The 22049-nt window shown below is 42.0% G+C and overlaps 1 protein-coding gene across 2 annotated transcripts in view; it reads left to right on the forward strand.

Annotated features, from left to right (window-relative positions):
- CFAP70 (cilia and flagella associated protein 70) overlaps positions 1-22049 on the forward strand; it is a gene marked incomplete at both ends in the record, with an annotated part of 128665 nt that overhangs the window by 104607 nt on the left and 2009 nt on the right. For both annotated transcript variants that reach the window (XM_080694070.1, XM_080694069.1), the window contains 7 exons: positions 6815-6973; positions 8200-8324; positions 11737-11889; positions 12584-12745; positions 13189-13278; positions 17376-17477; positions 21674-21721. In XM_080694070.1, coding sequence (XP_080550196.1) covers positions 6815-6973; positions 8200-8324; positions 11737-11889; positions 12584-12745; positions 13189-13278; positions 17376-17477; positions 21674-21721 — 839 coding nt within the window. The remainder of the gene's footprint in view (positions 1-6814; positions 6974-8199; positions 8325-11736; positions 11890-12583; positions 12746-13188; positions 13279-17375; positions 17478-21673; positions 21722-22049) is intronic.

The following is a 22049-nucleotide window of genomic DNA, read 5'->3' on the forward strand; positions in this document are numbered from 1 at the left end:
AACCTATAACTTTATAAATACCCCAGGAGTGGAGAGGCCCAAGAGAAAGAGAGATGATATTGACCCAGAAGTAGACGTCGGCCAGTAGGTCGACCAGTAGAGATACTGACCCAGGAGCAGGGGTCGGCCAGTAGAGATAGTAGGCTGGTGGCCTCCCCACGTTACAATTATTAATTTTTTTATTGGTGCACTGTATTCATACATCATAATGGGATAAAAAAAAAACTTGTGTGTATATATATATGCACACATCGCCCAGTTAGCCCCTACCCAATCCCTGCCCCATTCCCTCCCTATCCCTCCTTCCCATGCTTTGCTTAGTGGTTGACATCTAATATTATGGCAATTTATCCAAAATTAACAATGGCAATCTCACATAACAGATTCCTTTGTCTGATATCAAGCTTTAGATGACTTAGAGACACATTTCAATATTTCTTATTGCTTTCTTTCTTACCAGAGGATTTTTTTTTATTTTTTATTAAGGTGAAACTATCATATATTTATTTATTTATTTATTTATTTATTTATTTATTTATTTATTTATTTATTTTTCAGAAAAAATCTATCCTAACATAAAATATGAACTCTAAATACCCAAAACAATCTCGAAAAAGAACAAAGCTAGAAGATGTACATTTTCTTTCTTTTTTTTTTTTTTTGTTGGTACTGGGGCTCCTGGAAGCCCTTCTACCTCCGGGCTACACTCCCAGACCTATTTTTACATTTTTATTGGAAACAGGGTCTCCTAAGCCAGCGCCGCGGCTGGCTTCGAACCTGCGCGATCCTCCTGTCTCTGCCTCCCAAGCGCAGGGATTACAAGCGTGTGCCACCACGCCCGGCAAAGATGTACATTTTCTGATTTCAAACCTTATAAAGCTACAATAATTGAAACAGTGTAGTACTGCTATAAAGGCAGATATATAAACCAGTGGAGTAAAATAAAAAGCCTAGAAATAAATTCTTCCATATATGGTCAAGTTATTTTTGACAAGGTTTCCAAGAACATTTGGTGATGAAAATAATAATCTTTTCACTAAATATTGTTGAAAAATAATAATTACATGAAAAAGAATAAAACTGGACCCTTACCTAACACCATATACAAATATTAACTCAAAATAGATAAAAGACCTAAATGTAAATCTTAAGACTATAAACTTTTAGAAGAAAACCTGGGTCGTAAAACTTCACAACATTGAAATTGGCAGTGATTTCTTGGATATGATTTCAAAGGCACAGGCAACAAAAGAATAAACAAACTTCCTAAAAAACAAAAAAAATTGTACATCCAAAGACAGTGTAAACAGAGTTAAAAGTTACTGATAGAATGGGATAAAATATTTCCAAATTCTATATCTGAAGGTATATTAATATTCCAAGTAGAAATCCTAAAAATTAGCAACAATAAAAGCAAACAATACAATTTAGAAAGAGGTAAAATACTAAAATAAATAATGAATCTTCGGAGATAACCAATCTTAGTTGTCTGCTGGATGGAAAATCTTGTTTCTGTGGTTCTGGTGTGTATTACCTATTTCTTTGCAATTAATCTCTTTGAGTATTTTCTCTAGTGCTAGTTTTGAAGACATAAATTCCTTCAGTTTCTGTTTGTCATGGAAGCTTCATATTTCCCCATATAATTTGATAGATAGTTTTGCTGGGTAGGAGATTTTTGGCTGGAAGTTGTTTTCTTTCAGAGTTTGGAATATGTTACTCCACACCCTTCTGGCTTTCATGACTTGGTTTGGGAAGTCTGGAGTGATTCTAATTCATTTGCCTCTGAATGTCACTTGACCTTTTGTTTTTGTTGCCTTTAAGATTCTCTGCTTGGCTTCCACATTGGTCATTTTGACAATTATGTGGCGTGGGGAACCTCTTCTCTGATCCTGTCTAAAGGGAGTTCTATAAATTTCCTGGACCTGTGTATCGACTTCCTGCTCTGTGTTTGGAAATTTTTCTGATATTATTTCTTTGAAGAGATTATTGATCCCTTTAGTTTCACCTACTTTTCCCTCCTCTATTCCAATTACTTTTAGGTTAGCTCTCTTAAATCGGCCCATGTTTCTTCAATGTCAGATTCCTGCTGTCTGATTTTTTTTTCTTTTCTTTTTTTTTTTTTTTGTTTGGTGGTACTGGGGTTCCTGGAAGCCCTTCTACTTCTGGGCTACACTCCCAGACCTATTTTTACATTTTTATTTGGAAACAGGGTCTCCTAAGCCAGCGCGCCGCTGGCTTCGAACCTGCGCGATCCTCCTGTCTCAGCCTCCCAAGCGCGGGGATTACAAGCGTGCACCACCACGCCCGGCTCTGATTTTTTTTTTCTAAGTTATAAATTATGCGTTTGTTTTGAGTGATCATCTTCTAGGAGTGAGATTCTATTCTCCATGTGGTCCAATTGATTGTTTATACTTTGAATTGAGGCCTTTACCTCAATGACTGCATCCTTTATCTCTTTTAGACTCTCTCTAAGTTATTTTCAAAGGTCTTATATTATTTCTACAGTTATATTCCTGATTTGATCTTCTGGAGATCTCTGAAATTCTGTGTTATCAGGTTCTGATAATATGGGGTTGTGGGCATTCATTGCTCTATTGTTGTTCCTCTTTCCCATGATTTCAGAATTTTGTGTCTTCCCTGGGTCACTACGACTTCACTTAGGGTGCTCTGGATCTCAAGTCTGTGGTAATCTCAGCCGCCACTACTCCTTTACTGGGTTGTATTGCAAAGTCTCAGACCCAGGGAGTTAACGGAGGCTGTGCGAAACCATGGGGGTGCCAAGCTGGGTGTTTTCTCATGGGAAGCTGCAAATAGGGTGTGGTATCTCTGCCACTGCTACTCCTTCACTGGGTTGGACTGCAAAATCTCAGACCCAAGGAGATTATCAAAGCTGCGCAAGGCCCTGGGAGTACAGTACTGGGATTTCTCCTTTAGGGGCCACAATTTCACTCATGGTTATTGTGCATGCTTATCAGGAGCTGTCGCGGTGCGCAGTGAACTCACTAGTGCTGCTGGCAATATGGTGCTGCTGCCACACCCTCAGCCATGAGGCTGGCGTATTTCTTTTCTGGTTTTGAGCTCCATTCTGAGTCGCTGGAAGGCGTGATGAGCTTGGCCACTGGGAGTTTTAGGCATTCTTTGCACTGAAAGAACTGCTGAATTACACCTGAATGACCAGCAGCTGCTCACTTCAGCTCCTTGCTTACCTTTCCTCTCTGGAGCCTGGTGCTGTGAGGTAAGATGGTGCCGGCGTGGCTCTGCTGCCGCATTGCGGGCTTGATTTCTTTTATGGTCTCTGGTTGTTCTTCTAGTCTTTTTTTCTCTGTCCCTTGTGTTTACATTTTTTTTCTCTGTTGCTAGTGTTTTCTGGCTATGAAAAGCGCTGATTTTTTGGCAATAGAGATCAAGTTTTAGCAGGACTCATAAATGCTGCTTTTCTCGGTTGCCATCTTCCCGGAAGTCCTGGAATCACATTCTTAAGAGTTGAATTCTTCATCCTCACGCCTCACTTCGGAACCTGTACTTTTGCCAGCTGGCTCTGGCAATACATTTTAAGTATATTGGAGTTTTAATTGATACTCCATAAATTGTGCTATATAAATACTCAATTTGAAAAGTTTAAAAAATTTTTGATTTTATTTATTTTTCGGGTCTGGGGATGAAACCCAGGAGCGTTTGACCACCGAGGTACACCCCCTGCCCTATTTTTTATTCTTTATTTTGAAACAGAGTCTCACTAAGTTGTGGAGAGCTTCACTAAGTAGCTGAGGCTGTCCGCGGACCGTGATCCTCTGGTCTCAGTCTCCCAAATGCTGGGATTCCAAGCGTGCGCCACCACGTCTGACCTTAAAATTTTTATTTTTTTAGTACCAGAGATTGAACCCAGGGGCATTCTACCTCTGAGCTACACCCCCAGCCCTATTTTTTATTCTTTATTTATTTATTTTCTTGGTGGTACTGGGGGTGGAACCCAGAGGCTTTCTACCTCCGGGCTATACTCCCAGACCTTTTTTATATTTTATTGGAAATAGAGTCTCACTAAGTTGCTGAGAGCCTCACTAAGTAGCTGAGGCTGGCTTCGAACCCGTGTGATCCTCCTGTCTCAACCTCACAAGCGCAGGGATTACAAGCGTGTGCCACCACACCCGGCTTATTCTTTATTTTTAAACAGGGTCTAAGTTGCAGAGGGCCTCACTAGTTAGCTGAGGCTGGCCGTGAACCTGTAATCCTCCTTTCTCAGCCTCACAAGCACTGGGATTACAGATATGCACCATCACACCCAACTTCAATTTGATAACTTTTTTTTTCTTTTTTTTTTTGGTCTGGGGATTGAACCCAGGGGAACACCCCCTGGAACCCGAGCTACACGCCCTGACCTATTTTTTATTCTTTATTTTGAAACAGGGTCTCACTAGGTTGCAGAGGGCCTCACTAAGTAGCTGAGGCTGTCTGCAAACCACGATCCTCCAGTCTCAGCCTCCCAAATGCTGGGGTTACAAGCATGCACCACCACACCCAGACTATTTGATAACTTTTGACATAGGTAAATACCTATGAATACCTATGTAACCATCACTGTAGTCAAGGAATTTAATACTTTGTTTTGCATAGTTGTGATCATTCTCCTGCCCCCTTTTCCAGGCAACCACTGATGATCTTTCTGTCAGTATATATGAATTCATAACCTCTAGAATTTAAGAATTAATTTTATAATTCTGTTTCTAGAATTCCCTAGAATTTTTCAAATTCAATAGTATTACATAGTATATACTTGTGTGTGTATGTATGTGTGCGTGTGTTACTGGGGATTGAACCCAGAGGCATTCTACCTTTGAGCTGCACCTCCAGCCTGATTTTCTTATTTGGAAACAGAGTCTCACTACTTGCTGAGGCTGTTCTTAAACCTGCAATTCTCCTGTCTCAGCCTACCAAGTACAGGGATTAAAAGTGTGTGCCACCATGCCTGTCTTTTATTTTTACTTCTAATATAATCTCATCCTGGTTGGAAAATATAATTTGAATTCTTATAAAATTATTGAACCTTGTTTTATGGCCTAGCATAGGTCTATCTTAGTAAATATTCTGTATGCACTTTAATATATATTCTGCTCTTGGTGGGTAGAATGTTTTATAGGTATCAATGAGGACTAATTAGCCAATTATATTGTTCAATTCTATATCCTTTGTAATCTTTTTTACCTGTAAATTTTAGGTCATTTTTCTTCCTCAAGTCATATTATCTTCAATTAACTTTATAATAGCTTAACATTCAAGCCAGGTGTGGTGGTGCACACTTGTAATCCCAGCATTCAGGAAGCTGAGACAGGAAGATCATGGTTCGTGGACAGCCTCAGCTACTTAGTGAGGCCCTTTGTAACTCAATGAGACCCTGTTTCAAAATAAAGAATAAAAAATAGGGCAGGGGGTGTAGCTCAGAGGTAGACTGCCTCTGGGTTCCATCCCCGGTATCTTAAAATAACAATAATAATTAATAATAATAATAATAATAATAGTTTCACATTTAGATATTTAGTCCATAGGAACTCTGTTTTTAAATGTAGACATTCAGGGTTTTTTTCTCCATATAGGGATCTAGTTTTCTTTTTCTTTTTGCGATACTGGGGATTGAATGCAGGGGCATTCTATCTTCAAGCTACACCCCTAACCCAGTTTTATTTTTTGTTTTGAAACAGAATCTCTAGGTTGCTAAGAGTCTCACTACATTGCTGAAGCTGTCCTTAATTCTGAGAGCCTCCTGTCTCAGCCTCTCAAGCACTGGGATTATAGGCATGCACCACCATACCCAGTTTAGGTTTTCTTGACATTGTCTACTAAGCAGTCATTATTTCTCCTTTGATTTAAGGTATATAATCTTGAATAAGAACGCTTCCTTCTATTGTAAGTGTGTGTGTGTGTGTGTGTGTGTGTGTGTGTGTGTGTGTGTAATGTATATTTCTATCACATATCTTTTTACTGTTATGGTTTTGTATATGTCTTAATATCTGGTATATCAGGTACCTCACTTCTAAATGCCATTTTTATAGCTTACTTAGCTAATCACAGACCTTTCTTTGTCTATGTGGATTTTATAGTGAGTTTAGCAAGTTTGTTTATTTAGTGATACTGGGGACTGAACTCAGGAGAAGTCTACCTCCAAGCTATACCCCAGCCCTATTTTTTATTATTTATTTATTTATTTTGTTTGTTTGTTTGTTTGGTGGTACTGCGGCTCCTGGAAACCCTTCTACCTCCGGGCTACACTCCCAGACCTATTTTTATATTTTTATTTGGAAACAGGGTCTCTTAAGCCAGCGAGGCTGGCTTCGAACCTGCGCGATCCTCCTGTCTCTGCCTCCCAAGCACGGGGATTATAAGCATGCACCACCACACACGGCTTTATTATTTATTTTGAAACATGGTCTTACTTATGATTCTCTTTTCTCAGCCCCACAATAACTTGAATTACAAAGGTGCAGCATGCCTAGTTTAAATTTTTTATTTTGAAACAGGGTCTCACTAAGTTGCAGAGGGCCTTACTAAATTGCTGAAGCTGGTCTTGAACCTATGATCTTCCAATCTCTGCCTCCCAAGTACTGGGATTAAAGCAGAGTGGTCATAGTGATAAAAGTTGTGCTATCAGTTTAGCTTTTACTCAGCAAATTATTCAGAAATGTAAAAAAGTCTATTAAAATGTTTTTCCTTCATGCCATATTTAAGGAATAAGTTTCTTGTGTTTTATAGATTTTATCTCCTCTAATAACCTTTTAATACCCAATGTAGGATTTTTTTTTTAATCACAATTTAATCTGTTTAGGAGCTGGAGCTGCACTATCCATTCTAGATGAATTTCTTGAAGATTCTACCAAACTGCAGTCTGAGTCACGAGAACCCATACTGACTACACAATTTCAGGATCCAAGTATTGGCCCAAAAACATCCAATACGTTTTTCAAGGAGATACCACCAAAAAAAGGTAACTAGAAATGAAAATTTTCACATGAAACAGGGGCATAAATAAACTAGACAAGGATGAAAATTATTACGATTATAAAAGCAGTGATCTTGACTTGGTTGAGTTCATATTGCCTTACATTCTATCAAATTAGTAGGCTCTGAAATCCAAACTGAGTGGTGTAACTCCTTCAGTAAGTATGGATTTCATAATTAGCTCAAAGAAGTAGTTAGCAATTGGGTATGATGGCGCATGCTTGTAATCTCAGCATTCAGGAGGCAGAGACAGGAGGATCTGAGATAGCGGACAGCCTCAGCTACTTAGTGAGGCCCTTTGCAACGCAGTGAGACCCTGTTTCAAAATAAAGAATAAAAAGTAGGGCTGGGGGTATATATTCCATCCCCAGTACTGCAAAAAGAAGAAGAAGGAGGAGGAGAGGAGGAGGAGGAGGAGGAGGAGGAGGAGGAGGAGGAGGAGGAGGAGGAGGAGGAGGAGGAGGAGGATCCAGCAAAAAACTCATGACTTTCTAATGAGTCTTCAGTCTAGAATATCTACAAGTTGTGTTTCAAAGTAAAGGAGATCTGAATAACTTAGGGGGAGGGCTACTGGGGAGTAAGCCCAGAGGCATTCTACCTCCAAGCTATATCCACAGCCCTTTTTATTTTTATTTTGAAACAAGGTTTTGCTAAGTTGCTGAGGCTGTCATCAAACCTGTGATCCTCCTGTCTCAACCTCCCAAGTACTGGGATTACAGATGTGTGCCATCATGCCCAGCTCTAAAATGCTTTCTAAAGCTTTTTTGTTTGATCATGACTTGTCTTTGGACCCACTAGTAGATTTTTCTTGAGAACCTTTAAGTTTTCCTCTTTGGGGACCATTGCTAGAGACAATATGTTACTTTCCAGCTTTCCTTCCTCCCCTCCCTTCTCCTGTCCTTCCTTCTTTCCTTTCCTTGTACTAAGTAAGGGTTGAACCCAGGGTGTTATACCTCTCAGCTACACGGCCAGCCCTATTTTATTTTGAAACAGGGTCATGCTAAATTACCTGGTGCTAGCCTTGAACCTGCAGTCCTCCTGTCTCGGCATCCCAAATACTGGGATTACAAGTGGGTGCCACCAAAGCCTTCTAGATTATGATCTTTCTCACATATTAGATCAGAATATTCTCCCTACCACATTAGAGTGTCTGGGCTTCAAACATTTTTCCTTTACATCTAATCTTCTATCCTTTTAATATAATATTTTCAGAAGCATCAAAATGTGAAGATTCATTAGGTAATCTGCATCCCGTTCCTCAGCCTGGTGTTTCCCAAAGTCCTACCACGATCTTCATGGAGACCATACGCTTCTTGATGAAGGTCAATGCTGTGCAGGTCAGAATATTTTGAAAAGGGCAAGCAGATGCAAAGACTTTAGTGAACTGCTTATTTTATCCCTGGTGATCTCTGTGCAAGCCCAAACACGTAGGAAGCAAAGATCAAAATGCTTGATGGCTGATTCATGCTAAGCACACACTCTGCCACTGAGCCACACCCCAGCCCTTCAAATGTGTGTGTGTGTGTGTGTGTGTGTGTGTGTGTGTGTGTGTGTGTGTGATGATGCAGATTGAACCCAGGGACGTTCAGCCTCCAAGCTACGCTCCCAGCCCTATTTCATTTTTTCATTTGGAAACAGGGTCTCGCTAAGTTGCTGAGGCTGGCCTCAAACTTGGGATCTTCCTGTCTCAGCATCCCAAGTACTGGGATTAGAATGCACTATCATACCTGGCTTCAAATATACTTTTTGTGTGTGTGGGTGGGTGTGGTCCTGGAAGTTAAGCCCAGAGGCATTCTACCTTCGAGCTACACCTCCAGCCTTTTTTATTTTTTTGTTTTGAAACAGGGTCTCATTAGCTAAGAGTCTCACTGCACTGTTTAGACTGTCCTCAAACTGTGATTCTTCTAGCCGGGCGTGGTGGTGCATGTTCACCAACAGCCTCAGCTACTTAGTGAGGTCCTCTGCAACTCAGTGAGACCCTGTTTCAAAATAAAGAATAAAAAACAGGATTGGGGGTGTAGCTTGGAGGTACAATGTCCCTGGGTTCCATCTCAGTACTGAAATTTAAAAAAAAAAGCAACTATGATCATCCTATCTCAGCCTCCCAAGTACTAGGATTACGAACATGTGCCACCATGCCTGGCAAATATAGGATTTTGTTTTGTTTGTCTGTGTTTTTGGTTTTGTTTGGTTACTGGAGATTGAACCCAGGGACATTCTACCTCTGAGATATGCCCTCAGCCCTTTTTAAAATTTTTATTTTATTTAATTTAATTTTTTGTGTGGTACTGAAGATTGAACTCAGTGACATTTTACCTCTGAGCTACACCTGAAGCCCTATTTTAGTTTGAAACAGGGTCTCACTAAATTGGTGAGAATCTTACTACTTGGTAAGGATGTACTGAAACCTGTGATACTACTGTCTCAGCTTCCCAAGTACTGGAATTACAAACATGTGCTACAATGCCTAGCTTTTAATTTTTATTTTGAAACAGGGTCTCGTTAAGATGCTGAGGCTGGCCTCAAACCTTCAATCCTCCTCTCTCAGCCTCCCAGGTACTGGGGTTACAGGCTTATTATACAACCACTCCTGGAAAATGTACTTCTTTTGAGGTACTGGGGACTGAACTCAGGGGCCTGATACCTCCAAGCTATATCCCTAGAACTGTTTTATTCTTTATTTTGAAACAGGGACTCACTGAGTTGCTGAAGGCTGCACTAAGTAGCTGAGGCTGGCTGTGAACCACGACCCTCCTGTCTCAGCCTCCCAAATGCTGGGATTACCAGAGTGTGTTACCATGGCTGGCTCAAATGTACTTTTAACAACACACTGTACACTCCATAGGAAGAATATCCCAAAACAAATCACTTTCTGCAGGCGCCATTGACAGACCTCATTGCAGATCTCCCTGCAGAGCAAAGGCAGCCTCTGAACCACAGCCTGATGTCACTTTCCTTTCTTTCTTTTTTTTTTTCAGTACTGGGGATGGAACCCAGAGGCATTCTACATACAAGCTACTATCCCAGCCCTATTTTTTATTCTTTATTTGAAACAGGGTCTAAGTTGCGGAGGGCCTAAGTAGCTGAGGCTGGCCGCAAACCACGATCCTCCTTCTCAGCCTCCAAGTACTGTGATTACAAGCGTGCACCACCATTACCGGCCTGATGTCACGTTCTTATGGGAACTGATATTATGTGAGTGTTGGGATTTATAGGACTCTGTTGACATATTCTTGTTCAGGTCTGACCAATTGGAAACAGAGACTTAGTGCTAAAGTGGGGGGTTAAAATATGAAATTATTTTTATTAGTAAAACTTGGCTGGACATATTTGACTTACCCATGCAGTCATAGGTGGAGCAGATGGAGAAGCATAGCCTCCTCTCAGAGGAAAAGTGTATCCTAAGAGGCCTGCCTGCCACAGGTCTAACAGGAACCATGTCTATGAGCAAGCAAGAAGGGAGACCCAGAAGCCAAGGGAGATGCCCCTGGTTCTACAGATCACATGCTCACTGGAAGGCAGGCAAGCTCGAGAAAGGGCAGGAATCGATCAGCTTGGTGGCACACACCTATAATCCCAGTACTTGAAGGCTGAGACAGGAGGAACACAGATTCAAGGTTAAGCCTTAGCAACTTAGTGAGACCCTGTTTTATTTATTTATTTATTTATTTATTTTGGTGGTACTAGGGATGGAACCCAGGGGCTTTCTACCCCCGGGCTACACTCCCAGACCTATTTTATATTTTATTTTGAAACAGGGTCTCACTAAATTGTTGAGAGCCTAAGGAGCTGAGGTTGGCTTCAAACCTGCACGATCCTCCTGTCTCAGCCTCCCAAGTACTAGGATTACAAGTGTGCACTGCCACACCCAGCTTTGAGAACCTGTTTTAAAATTGAAAAAGGCTGAGGGTGTAGCTCAGAGGTAGAATGCCTCTGGGTTCTATCCCTAGTACCACCAAAAAAAAAAAAAAAAGAGTGAGGAAGGGAGGGAAAGAGGGAGAGAGATTTATGAAGTGGGCTGGAGGGGGCCAGGTGATGCACATTAACCCTTCCCACTTGAGTAAGTCATTATCCCCTGCACAGAGTCAGAAGGCAGGTGGAGAGAACACCCACATGCACTCCCCCAGGGTTTTCCTAAGAAAGTGCTCGCTTAGGAAAGTATTAGTGGGGGTTTCTACATTACAGGTCCAGATGGGAACAGACAAAATAAGAGTTTCCCCTCTGTTTAGTAAGTAACATCTGACTTTGTCAAATTTGCAGGCCTTTTAACTTGTAAGCAACATATCATAGCCCCAAATACAAAACATAAATGTTTGGGGGTACAGCAGAAACAGGTATTTATGTTTCCAAGATCCAGACTGGAATTTTAGAGAGGCAGGTCTTGCGTCCTTACACTGTAGGCTTCCTTACAATGACAGCTGTTGAAAATGTCACTCCATGTGTAAATGGGGTGATTGATGAGTGCTTTATCTGCTGTATAATGCAATCTGTAGCATGCCTAGTATGATGGCTGGTGAGACCAGACTGTGTGACATTTTAGGTTATTCACCTGGAGGTGTCGATGTTTGGTGACTATGTAAGTAGCTGATGTTTGTAATTCACTCCTAGCTCCTTGCAGTTAAGAATTATCACTCTTTTATATAACCTGTTCCTTGTTTATTATCAGAGACAGAATCTTTCAAGCACAAAAGCCATGGAAGCAGTGCCGTGCCGCGATTTACCTGTCCCTTGTAACTCATTTCCTTGCAGTATGTACACAGGGTGCTTGCACATGAGCTGTTGGCCCCTCAGGGAGGCCCCAGCTGTGAGTATTACTTGGTGCTGGCCCAGACACACCTTCTCAAGAAGGACTTTGCCAAGGCAGAGGAGTACCTTCAACAAGCAGTCCAGATGGACTACCTGGTAATGACTTTTGCTAAAGCCTCTTGAGTGGGAAAAGGGGCGAGCCAGCTTTATTTATTAAAGTAGTGATGCTTCTGGGTGTGGTGACACAGACGTTAGCCTCAGCGACTCGGAGGTCGATGCTGGAGGAGCAGTTGAGCCCATGAGTTGGAGGCCAGTCTGGGCAACATAGTGAGGTAAAAGGGAAAGAAAGTAATATAAAGGAAAAGAAAGAGGGAGGGAGAGAGGAAGGAGAAAAGAAAAGGGAGGGAGAGAAGGGGAAGGGGAGGGGAGAAAAGAGAAGGGAAAGGAAAGGAGAAAGGAAGAAAGGAAGGAAAGGAGAGGGAGTGAGGGAGGCAGGCAGGCAGGTGGGTGGTGGCAGCTGTGGTAGCGGTGTATCGCAGCTAGATTTCTGGTTGACCAGGACTGGCTGTCATGGCCATCAGGAAACTCATCTATATGTATCCATCCATTTATTTTTCTCAAGTAGTCATGAGTTTTGCAAAGGGTAGAGAAAAAGATAAGGACAGTTCAACTTAGCAGATAGCTAAGTTGCTGAGAGCCTTGCTAAATTACTGAGGATGGCCTAGAACCTGTGATCCTCCTGTCTTAGCCTCCCAAGTATTGGAATTATAGGCATGAACCACCGTGCTGGGCATTAATGTATTTTTAAATACCACCTTGTCCATTGACTGCTTGCTATTTACTGTTTCAGAACCCTAATGTCTGGGGCATGAAGGGGCATCTCTACTTTCTGAGTGGAAACCATGCTGAGGCCAAGGCATGCTATGAAAGAACCGTCAGTTTTATAGTGGATGCTTCTGAGATGCACTTCATCTTTCTGCGATTGGGTCTGATCTATCTGGAAGAGAAAGAGGTAAGGGATAGAAGATAGGTAGTATGATCTGGGACCCGATTTTAGTTCAAGCATTTACATCCACCCTAAAAACAGAGATATGACACTTTTGCATCTGACGGTAAAGGGATTTCTTCAACATCCTGCTCCCACTGTTATCTCTGCTGACCACACAGTCTCAGTAGGCTGAGAAGATTTTCAATTTTCTGTCTCCTGGTATGTTATCTTAATTCCATAGGCTTGAACACTGGTCTGTTTTTTAACTCTTGATTTACTGGTATGTCTGTTAACCCCAAGAGCAAGCTTGCCTGTCTTGTTAAACCAATAGTGAGCTTGCTTGTCTCATTTCAAGGGGTTCCTGTTGTAAATGGAGGAGGGCCCCGGACTCTCTCACTGTGATTATCCTAGAAGTACAGTGTGTGAAGTGTCCAGAACAGTAGCTTAGTGGTACTTTCTTTCTACAGTATGAAAAAGCAAAGAAAACCTACCTGCAAGCCTGTAAGAGATCACCTTCGTGCCTTACCTGGCTTGGAGCTGGAATTGCCTGTTACCGGGTAAGAGAGTGAGGGCTTGAGACTAGGCTTGTGCACACAGTGACCTTGAGTCTTTAGTCTTCCAAGCATACCGATGTTTGTAATGATAGCAGGATGGCAATTGGGGCAGTATGCTCTAATGAAGAGTTGCTTTTCGAAGTTGTTTATGAACTGAAGATCACTCTATACTAGAAAATAAACTATCCTTTAAAAATCCTACAAAAACCTGAACCAGGAAGCTGTATTAAAAAAAATAACATTATTTGGTTTAGACACTCTTTTGTGCTATCATCTTTAAGAAAAAATTATATGGGAAATGAAAAATCCACATAACTAAAATAAATGTTTGATACTTCATAAGCACTGTGAATCATCTGCATGCAGGAAGAATGACTTGCAATAGAAGCCTCTGCTTGCTACTCGTAAAAGTTCACTATTAGCCAGGAGTGGTGGTGCATGCTTGTAATCCCGGTACTTGGGAGGATGAGACAGGAGGATAGTGGTTCACAGCCAGCCTCAGCTACTTAGTGAGGTCCTCTGCAACTTAGTGAGACCTGTTTCAAAATAAAGAATAAAAAATATGGCTGGGGGTACAACTTGGAGGTGGAATGTCCCTGGCTTCTGCCTCCAGTACTAAAAGAAAAGAAAAAAAAGAGTTCACTACTCACCCCTCCCAGTCTTCAAAAGGTGCATATTGTGTGATTCCTGCCTAATTTTTTTCACCTGTGTTCTTGATCCCATCCCTCTCCTCTGCCCCAGTGGCCTGAACTATCAAGTGTCCTGTAAAGAGTCCTAAATTTTCAGCCTGCAACACTTTTCAAGTCCTGGCTGACCCTTAGATCAAACAGCTCTATTTGAAGACTCACCAGTCACCTCAAAATGCACAAAATACAGCTTACTTTAACCCTGGCACATTCTCACATTCCTTGAGCCGGTGCCCTCTCCTGTGGGCGTTGGTTAAAACAGTCTTTAAAATATGCAAATACGCCAGGCATGGTGGCACACGCTTGTAATCCAGCACTTGGGAGGCTGAGACAGGAGGATCTGGGTTCGCAACCAGCCTCAGCTACTTAGTGAGGCCCTCCAAGCTTAGTGAGACCCTGTTTCAAAATAAAGAATAAAATCGAGCTGCGGATGTAGCTCAGAGGTAATAGATTGTGTTCAATCTTCAGTACCGCCAAAAAAAAAAAAAATGCAAATACCATGGTAGTCTTCTACTTTAATGGCTACCTCTTATTTCAGAATAAAATTCCAATTTCTTTGAATAGTATATGATTTGTTATCTGCCAACTCTTTCATCTTGGTGCTTCCTTTATTTCTCCCTTGCTTTCTCTTTCTTTCCTACCTCTCTCCTGCCGATCCCCTTCTCCTTCTCCAGCCACATGGCTGACTTAGTTTCCTGAGTATGCCACACTCTCATGCCTCCATGTCTTTGTACATGATATTTCTTCTGACTGCGATGCCTTTCTTCACTTTGTACAAAGAGCGTCTTCCTTATCCTTCAGGGGCAATTGTTGCTTCTCTGAGGCTGTCCTTTAGTCTCAGGGTAGAATGAATCCTATTTTCCTCTATTTCTCCACTAGATTGTGTGTGTGTGTGTGCGCGCGCGCGCGCGTGCGCGCTCTTTGTGGGGCTTGTGGTACTGGAGATCAAACTCAGGGCATTCTACATCCGAGCTACAGCCCTAGACCTTTCTATTTTTTGTCTTGAAACGGGGTCTTGATAGGTTGCTGAGAGTCTTGCTGCATTGTTGAGGCTGTCCTTATACTTAGGATCCTCCTGTCTCAGGCTCCCAAGTACTGGGATTACAGGCTTGAACCACCATGCCCAGCTATATATGCTTTTACTTGTGTATGTATGTGTGTGGTGGGGGGAGTGGTACTGGAGTGGTACTTGGGGAAATCTATCTCTAACCTATATCCCCAATCCTATTTATTTTTTATTTTTAAACAGGGTTTCACTAAGTTGTGGAAGGCCTCACTAAATTGCTGAGGCTGGCCTTTAACCTTTGAGCCTCCTGTCTCAGCCTTCCAAGTTCTGGGACTAGAGGCCTGTACCACCGTATCTACCTTTTTTTTTCTTCTTCTTTTTTTGGTACTAGAGTTTGAATCCAGCAGTATACTACCTCTGAGCTACACCCCTAGCCCTATTTATTTGTTTTGAAACAGGGTCTCACTAGGTTGTTGAGAGTCTTGCTAAGTTGCCGAGTCTGGACTCAAACCTACATTCCTCCTATCTCAGCCTCCCAAGTACTGGAATTACAAGCATGAACCACTATGTTTGGCTTCATTCTTTTTTTATCCCATTCTTCTTTTAAAAGAGAAAAAAGAGCCAGGCATGGTGGCACATGCTTGTAATCCCAGCATTTGGGAGGCTGAGACCGGAGGACTGCAGTTTGCAGACAGCCTCAGCTACTTAGTGAGGCCCTTTGCAACTCAGTGAGACCCGGTTTCAAAATAAAGAATAAAATATAGGGCAGGGGGTGTAGCTCGGAGGTCGAATGTCCCTGGGTTCCATCCCCAGACCCGCTAAAATAAAATAAAATAATAAAATAAAATAAAATAAGATAGAAAAAAAATGCTGGATCTGGAGGCTCATGCCTATAAACCCAGCTACTCTGGAGGCTAAGGCAGGAGGATTGCAAATTAGAAGCCAGCCTTGACAAAATTTAAAAAAAAAAATACTGGGGGTATAGCTCAGTGGTAGAGTGTCCCTGGGTTTTTCAATCCCCAGGACTGAGAAAACAATGACAACAATGAAAGAATTACTTTAGTGGGGGAGAGAAGATCCTTATTCTTTCCTTGGGTTGGCTTTTGGAAGCTTTTACCAAGAAAATTCACAGGTTAAGGAAGCAGTGATGATTTCATACATCCAGAGCTCAGAGACACCCTGGAGACCCTGAATACTGCATTGATTGCTCAGGGTTAGGCTTTAATAACTGATATTAGGAATCCCAGCATTTGGGAGGCTGAGACAGGAGGATTGCACAGGTTCGAAGCCAGCCTCAGCTACTTAGTGAGGCCCTTTATAACTCAGTGAGAACCTGTTTCAAAATAAAGAATAAAAGTAGGGCTGAGGTGTCACTTGTAGATAGAATGCCCCTGGGTTCCATCCCTAGTACTGCAAAAACAAAAACAAAAACAAAAACTGATATTAGGGGAAAGGAAGCTTTCTGGATATTAGTATTTTGACAGGCAAATTCGACTTTGCCCTCAAGAAAGAGATGTACAATGTAAAGAAAAAAACCCTAAAAATGTACCTGAAAGCCCACTATGTATGGGAAATCTCAATTTGCACACTGAATGATGTACACACAATAGTGAGGACCTGTGAATGCCAGCCCTAGAGCCTGAGTCTCCGGGGCTCACAGACACCCTGATGGGAAGATGTGGAGGGAAAGAGGAAGAGAGGAGCATAAGCTGAGAACCATACTCCAGATTCCCCTACCTGGCTTTTTAGTTGTTTAATATATTGTACCACCACATAATATTTAGTGTGTGTGTTTGTGCCCACACACATTAAATGGAACCCAGGGGCATTCTACCTCCGAGCTACATCCCCAGCCCTGTTTTTTATTCTTAATTTTGAACCAGGATCTTGCTAAGTGGCAGAGGGCCTCACTAAGTAGCTGAGGCTGGATGTGAACCTGGAAGCTCCTGTCTCAGCCTCCCAAGTACTGGAATTACAAGAGTGTGCCACCATGCCTGCTTATCACATAAGATTTTATTGAAATAAAGTCCTAGCACTAAAAATATAAAAAGTTACCGGGCGTGGTGGCGCATGCTTGTAATCCCCGCGCTTGGGAGGCAGAGACAGGAGGATTGCGCAGGTTCGAAGCCAGCCGTGCTGGCTTAGGAGACCCTGTTTCCAAATAAAAAAGTATAAAATAGGTGTCTGGGAGTGTAGCCCAGAGGAAGAAGGGCTTCCAGGAACCCCAGTACCACCAAATATATATATATAAAAAGTTGAAAACCACCAACATAGGTCATAGACAAATACCTGGACATAATGGGGTATTTGTCTATGACCTATGTTGGTGGTTTCAGCTGAGCTGCCTCCAGCTGCTTAAGTTAAAACCACTTTGCCATACAACTCACCTGTCTCCCTTTCCTGTCAAGCTAGGGGAGCTCACGGAGGCGGAGGATGCTCTCTCTGAAGCCAATGTGTTGAACAACCACAATGCTGAAGTGTGGGCGTACCTGGCTCTGGTCAGCCTGAAAGTGAGTATCTGAGGTTTGGGACCTAGTAAGTAGGAGAAGATGGCCATTAATGATAGGTGCATTGAGTTTGATAAGCTCTAGATTGGTCATTACACTGAAGACAAAGGAAAGGAAACAGCCTTCCCCAGTGCCACAAGGAAAAAAAGATGGAATTCATACTCAAGTACGAAACTGCATCAGTGTTTTTAATTCATTCTCAAATGTTCAAGAAAAGTTTAGGTACACATATTTATAACACTCCAATATGTCTCTTTCTATGATATATAATATATATATATATATATGAATATAAAAGAGAGCTCTTCTTGTAGCTTTTCCTTAATCTGTAATTATGTCAAACATTTTATTTGTGTGTGTGGTACTGGGGATGGAACCCAGGGACATCTACCCCTGAGCTATTCTCCCAGGATTATTTTTGTATTCTTAATTTTAAAACAGGGTCTCACTAAGTTTCAGAGGGCTTCACTAACTACCTGGGGTTGGCTGCAAACCTGCAATCCTTCTGTCTGTCTCCCAAGTTACTGGGATTATAAGTGTGTACCACCATGCCCAGCTTTATGTCAAATATTTTTATTTTTCATTTTATTTATTTATATGGTACTGGGGTTGGAACCCAGGGGCTTTCTACCCCAAGGCTACACTCCCAGACCTATTTTATATTTTATTTGGAAACAGAGTCTAAGTTGCTGAGAACCTCACTAAGTAGCTGAGGCTGGCTTTGAATCTGTGCAATCCTCCTGTCTCAACCTCCCAAGTACTGGGATTACAAGCATGCGCCACCATGACCAGCTTATGTCAAACATGTTTAAAAAGATATTTCATTAAAGTAATGCAAATTTCTACCACACTGCAGACTCACTAGAATAGCTTAAATTAAAAAAAAAACAGACAATACAGACTCTTGACAAGGATGTGGAAAATGGGAACCCGCATACATTACTGGTAAAGGTGTACACTGGCACAACCACTTTGGAAAACAGATGGCAGAGTCTTAAAAAGGTAAGCACCCATTTAATGTATATTCCTATAGTTCTACTTCTCTATATCTAGACAAGAAAAATGAAAACATCTGTCTACACAAACATGTGTATGTTAATTTTAATTATATCATTTACTAATGCCAAAAGCTGAAACATTTTAAATGTCCATCAGTGCATGGGCAAATAAAATGAGATATATGTACACAATAGAGTACTACTCAGCAATTACAATGATGCATGTAGTAAGATGAACCTCAAAAACGCGTAAGCAAAGGGAGTAAGGTACAGGAAGCTATATATAATATAATTTCCTTTCATTGAAATTAGGAAAACTAAGCATGGCGTGGTGGCACATGCCTGTAACACAGGCACTGGGGAGGCTGAGACCGGAGAATCGCAGGTTTGCCCGCCTCCGCAACTTAATGAGACCCTGTTTCAAAATAAAAAATAAAGCTGGGCATGGTGGTGCACGCTTGTAATCCCCGCAGGTGGGAGGCAGAAACAGAAGGATTGCGCAGGTTCAAAGCCAGCCTCACTGGCTTAAGAGACCCTGTTTCCAAATAAAAATATTAAAAAATAGGTCTGGGAGTGTAGCCTGGAGGTAGAAGGGTTTCCAGGAACCCCAGTACCACTAAAATAAAAAATAAAATAGGGCTTGGGGAATAGCTCAGAGGGAGAATGCTTTTAGGTTCAATCCCCAATACCAAAGGAAAAAAATATTAGGAAAACCATAGAGACTGAAAATAGATTAATGATTGTTTAGAACCAAGAGTGAGAATGAGGACTGACTGCGAACAAGCATTAAAAACCTTTTAGGAAGCCGGGCGTGGTGGCGCACGCTTGTAATCCCCATATTTGGGAGGCGGAGACAGGAGGATCGCGCAGGTTCAAAGAAGCCTCGCTGGCTTAAGTGACCCTGTTTCCAAATAAAAACATAAAAATAGGTCTGGGAGTGTAGCCTGGAGGTATAAGGGCTTCCAGGAACCCCAGTACCCCCCCCCACACACACACCTTTTAGGAAGCCAGGCGTGGTGGCTCACACTTGTAATCCCAGCATTCAGAGGGTGAGACTGAAGGACTGCGGTTCGTGGACAGCCTCAGCTACTTAGTGAGGCCCTCCACAACTTAGTGAAACCCTGTTTCAAAATTAAAAAATAAAATAGGGCAGGAGGTGTATGTAGCTCGGAGGTCGAATGCCCCTGGGTTCCATTCCCAGACCTGCAAAAAAAAAAAAAAAAAAAAAAAAAAAAGAACCTTTTAGGGGCAATAGAATGATATCATGGTGATGGCTGGACTTACTGGATCTTGAAATTAGTAGTGTGCCTATATCCCAGCACTTGGGTGGCTGAGACAAGAGCATCACAGGTTCAAGGACAGCTTCAGCAAGTAGTGAGACTCTCATCGATATAACAAGACTCGGTTTCAAAAATAAAAATAAGCCAAGTGTGGTGGCACATGCTTGTAATTCCAGCATTCGGGAGGCTGAGACAGGAGAATGGCGGTTCGCAGCCAGCCTCAGCTACTTAGCAAGGTCCTTTGCAAATCAGTGAAACCTTGTTTCAAAATAAAGGAAGAGAATAGGACTGGGGTGTCCTCAGAGGTAGAATGCCCCTGGGTTCCATCCCCAGTACCGCAAAATAAATAAATAGGGCTAGGGCTCAGAGATAGACTGCGTTCAATTCCCAGTATAAAACTAACACACACACACAGACACACACAGACACACACACACACTAACTCCCTAAAACAAGGAACAAGTGGTTTATTCAACAAATAGTGGTAAGGTAACTAGCTCCTTTCCATATAAAAAATATATTAGTTGCTTCCCTCACACCACAAACACATAATTCCTGCTGGTTTAAAGAACCAAACCTAAGCCGGGCATGGTGGCGCACGCTTATAATCCCCGCGCTTAGGAGGCTGAGACAGGAGGATCGCATGGGTTCGAAGCTAGCCTCAGCTACTTAGTGAGGCTCTCAGCAACTTAGTGAGACCCTGTTTCCAAATAAAAAATATAAAAAGGTCTGGGAGTATAGCCCGGAGGTAGAAAGCCTCTGGGTTCCACCCCCAGTACCACCAAAATAAAAAATAAATAAATAAAAAATAAAGATCCAAACCTAGAAGCCGGATGTGGTGGCGCACGCTTGTAATCCCCACGCTTGGGAGGCTGAGACAGGAGGATCCAGGTTCCTGGACAGCCTCAGCTACTTAGGCCCTTTGCAACTCAGACCCTGTTTCTAAATAAAGAATAAAAGATAGGGCTGGGGTTAGCTCAGGGGTAGAATGCCCCTGGGTTTTCGCCCCAGTACTGCAAAAAATAAAAAATAAAAAAATAAAGATCCAAACCTTAAAAGTAAAATCTTACAGCATTTAAAGGAAATACAGAAAATATCTCTATGCCCTTAGGTCTTGGATGGTTTCTTAGGATTGTAAAGGCACAAGCCAAAAATAAAATAACAATAAATTAAATGCTCTAAAGTTGGAAACACATATATAACAAAAACACTAAAATAAAAGATTAATATCCAGGTTATATAAATAGCTCCTATAAGAAAAAAAACTATAAACAATCTGATTTAAAAAACAGGCACAAGCCAGGCGTGGTGGTGCACGCTTGTAATCCCAGTGCTTGGGAGGCTGAGACAGGAGGATTTCACAGGTTCAAAGCCAGCCTCAGCTACTAAGTGAGGCTCTCAGCAACTTAGTGAGATCCTTTTTCCAAATAAGGTATAAAATAGGTCTGGGAGTATACCCTGGAGGTAGAAAGCCCCTGAGTTCCACCCCTAGTACCACCAAAAACAAACAAACAAACAGGCACAGAGCTGAGTGTGGTGGCACAGGCTTATAATCCCAGCATTCAAGAGGCTGAGACAGGAGGATCTGGGTTCGCAGACAGCCTCAACTACTTAGTGAGGCCCTTTGCAATTCAGTAAGACCCTGTTTCAAAATAAATAATAAAAAATAGGGTTGGGGGTGTAGCTGAGAGGTAGAATGCCCCTGGGTTCCATCCCCAGTACCGAAAATAAGTAAATAAATAAATAAGTAAATAAATAAATAAGTGGCTTTTTCCTGCCTTTCATTTTCCTGCTTCACGTTTTAATTCGGAGGTTCTTATCTGGAAAGGTGTTGCCCTGTGTTAGGTGGAAACCTCTGGGGCCATGTACTCTTCCCACCATAAGCTTTATGACATATCACTAGCTGCTGCACTTTTTTCAGGCTGGACGGCAACTGGAGGCTGAGCAGGCTTACAAGTACACGATAAAGGTATGACATAGATTTCTCTGTTGTTTCACTTGTACAATCCTGAGGCTGGGAAACCAGGAAGAAGTTACTGGCTTAATTCAGGATATTTTGTGATGTGAATATTTCTGAGAGGCTTTTCTTACCATGGGCTACTGGGATTTTAAAAGTAATTTACAAAGCCGGGTGTGGTGGCGTACGCTTGTAATCCCAGCATTCAGGAGGCTGAGACTGGAAGATAGTGGTTCGCGACCAGCCTCAGCTACTTAGTGAGGCCCTCTGCAACTTAATGAGACCCTGTCTGAAAATAAAGAATAAAAAATAGGGCAGGGTGTGTAGCTCGGAGGTCAAA

This window comes from Muscardinus avellanarius (assembly GCF_963383645.1).
Source record: "Muscardinus avellanarius genome assembly, chromosome: 4".
Taxonomy (NCBI): domain Eukaryota; kingdom Metazoa; phylum Chordata; class Mammalia; order Rodentia; family Gliridae; genus Muscardinus; species Muscardinus avellanarius.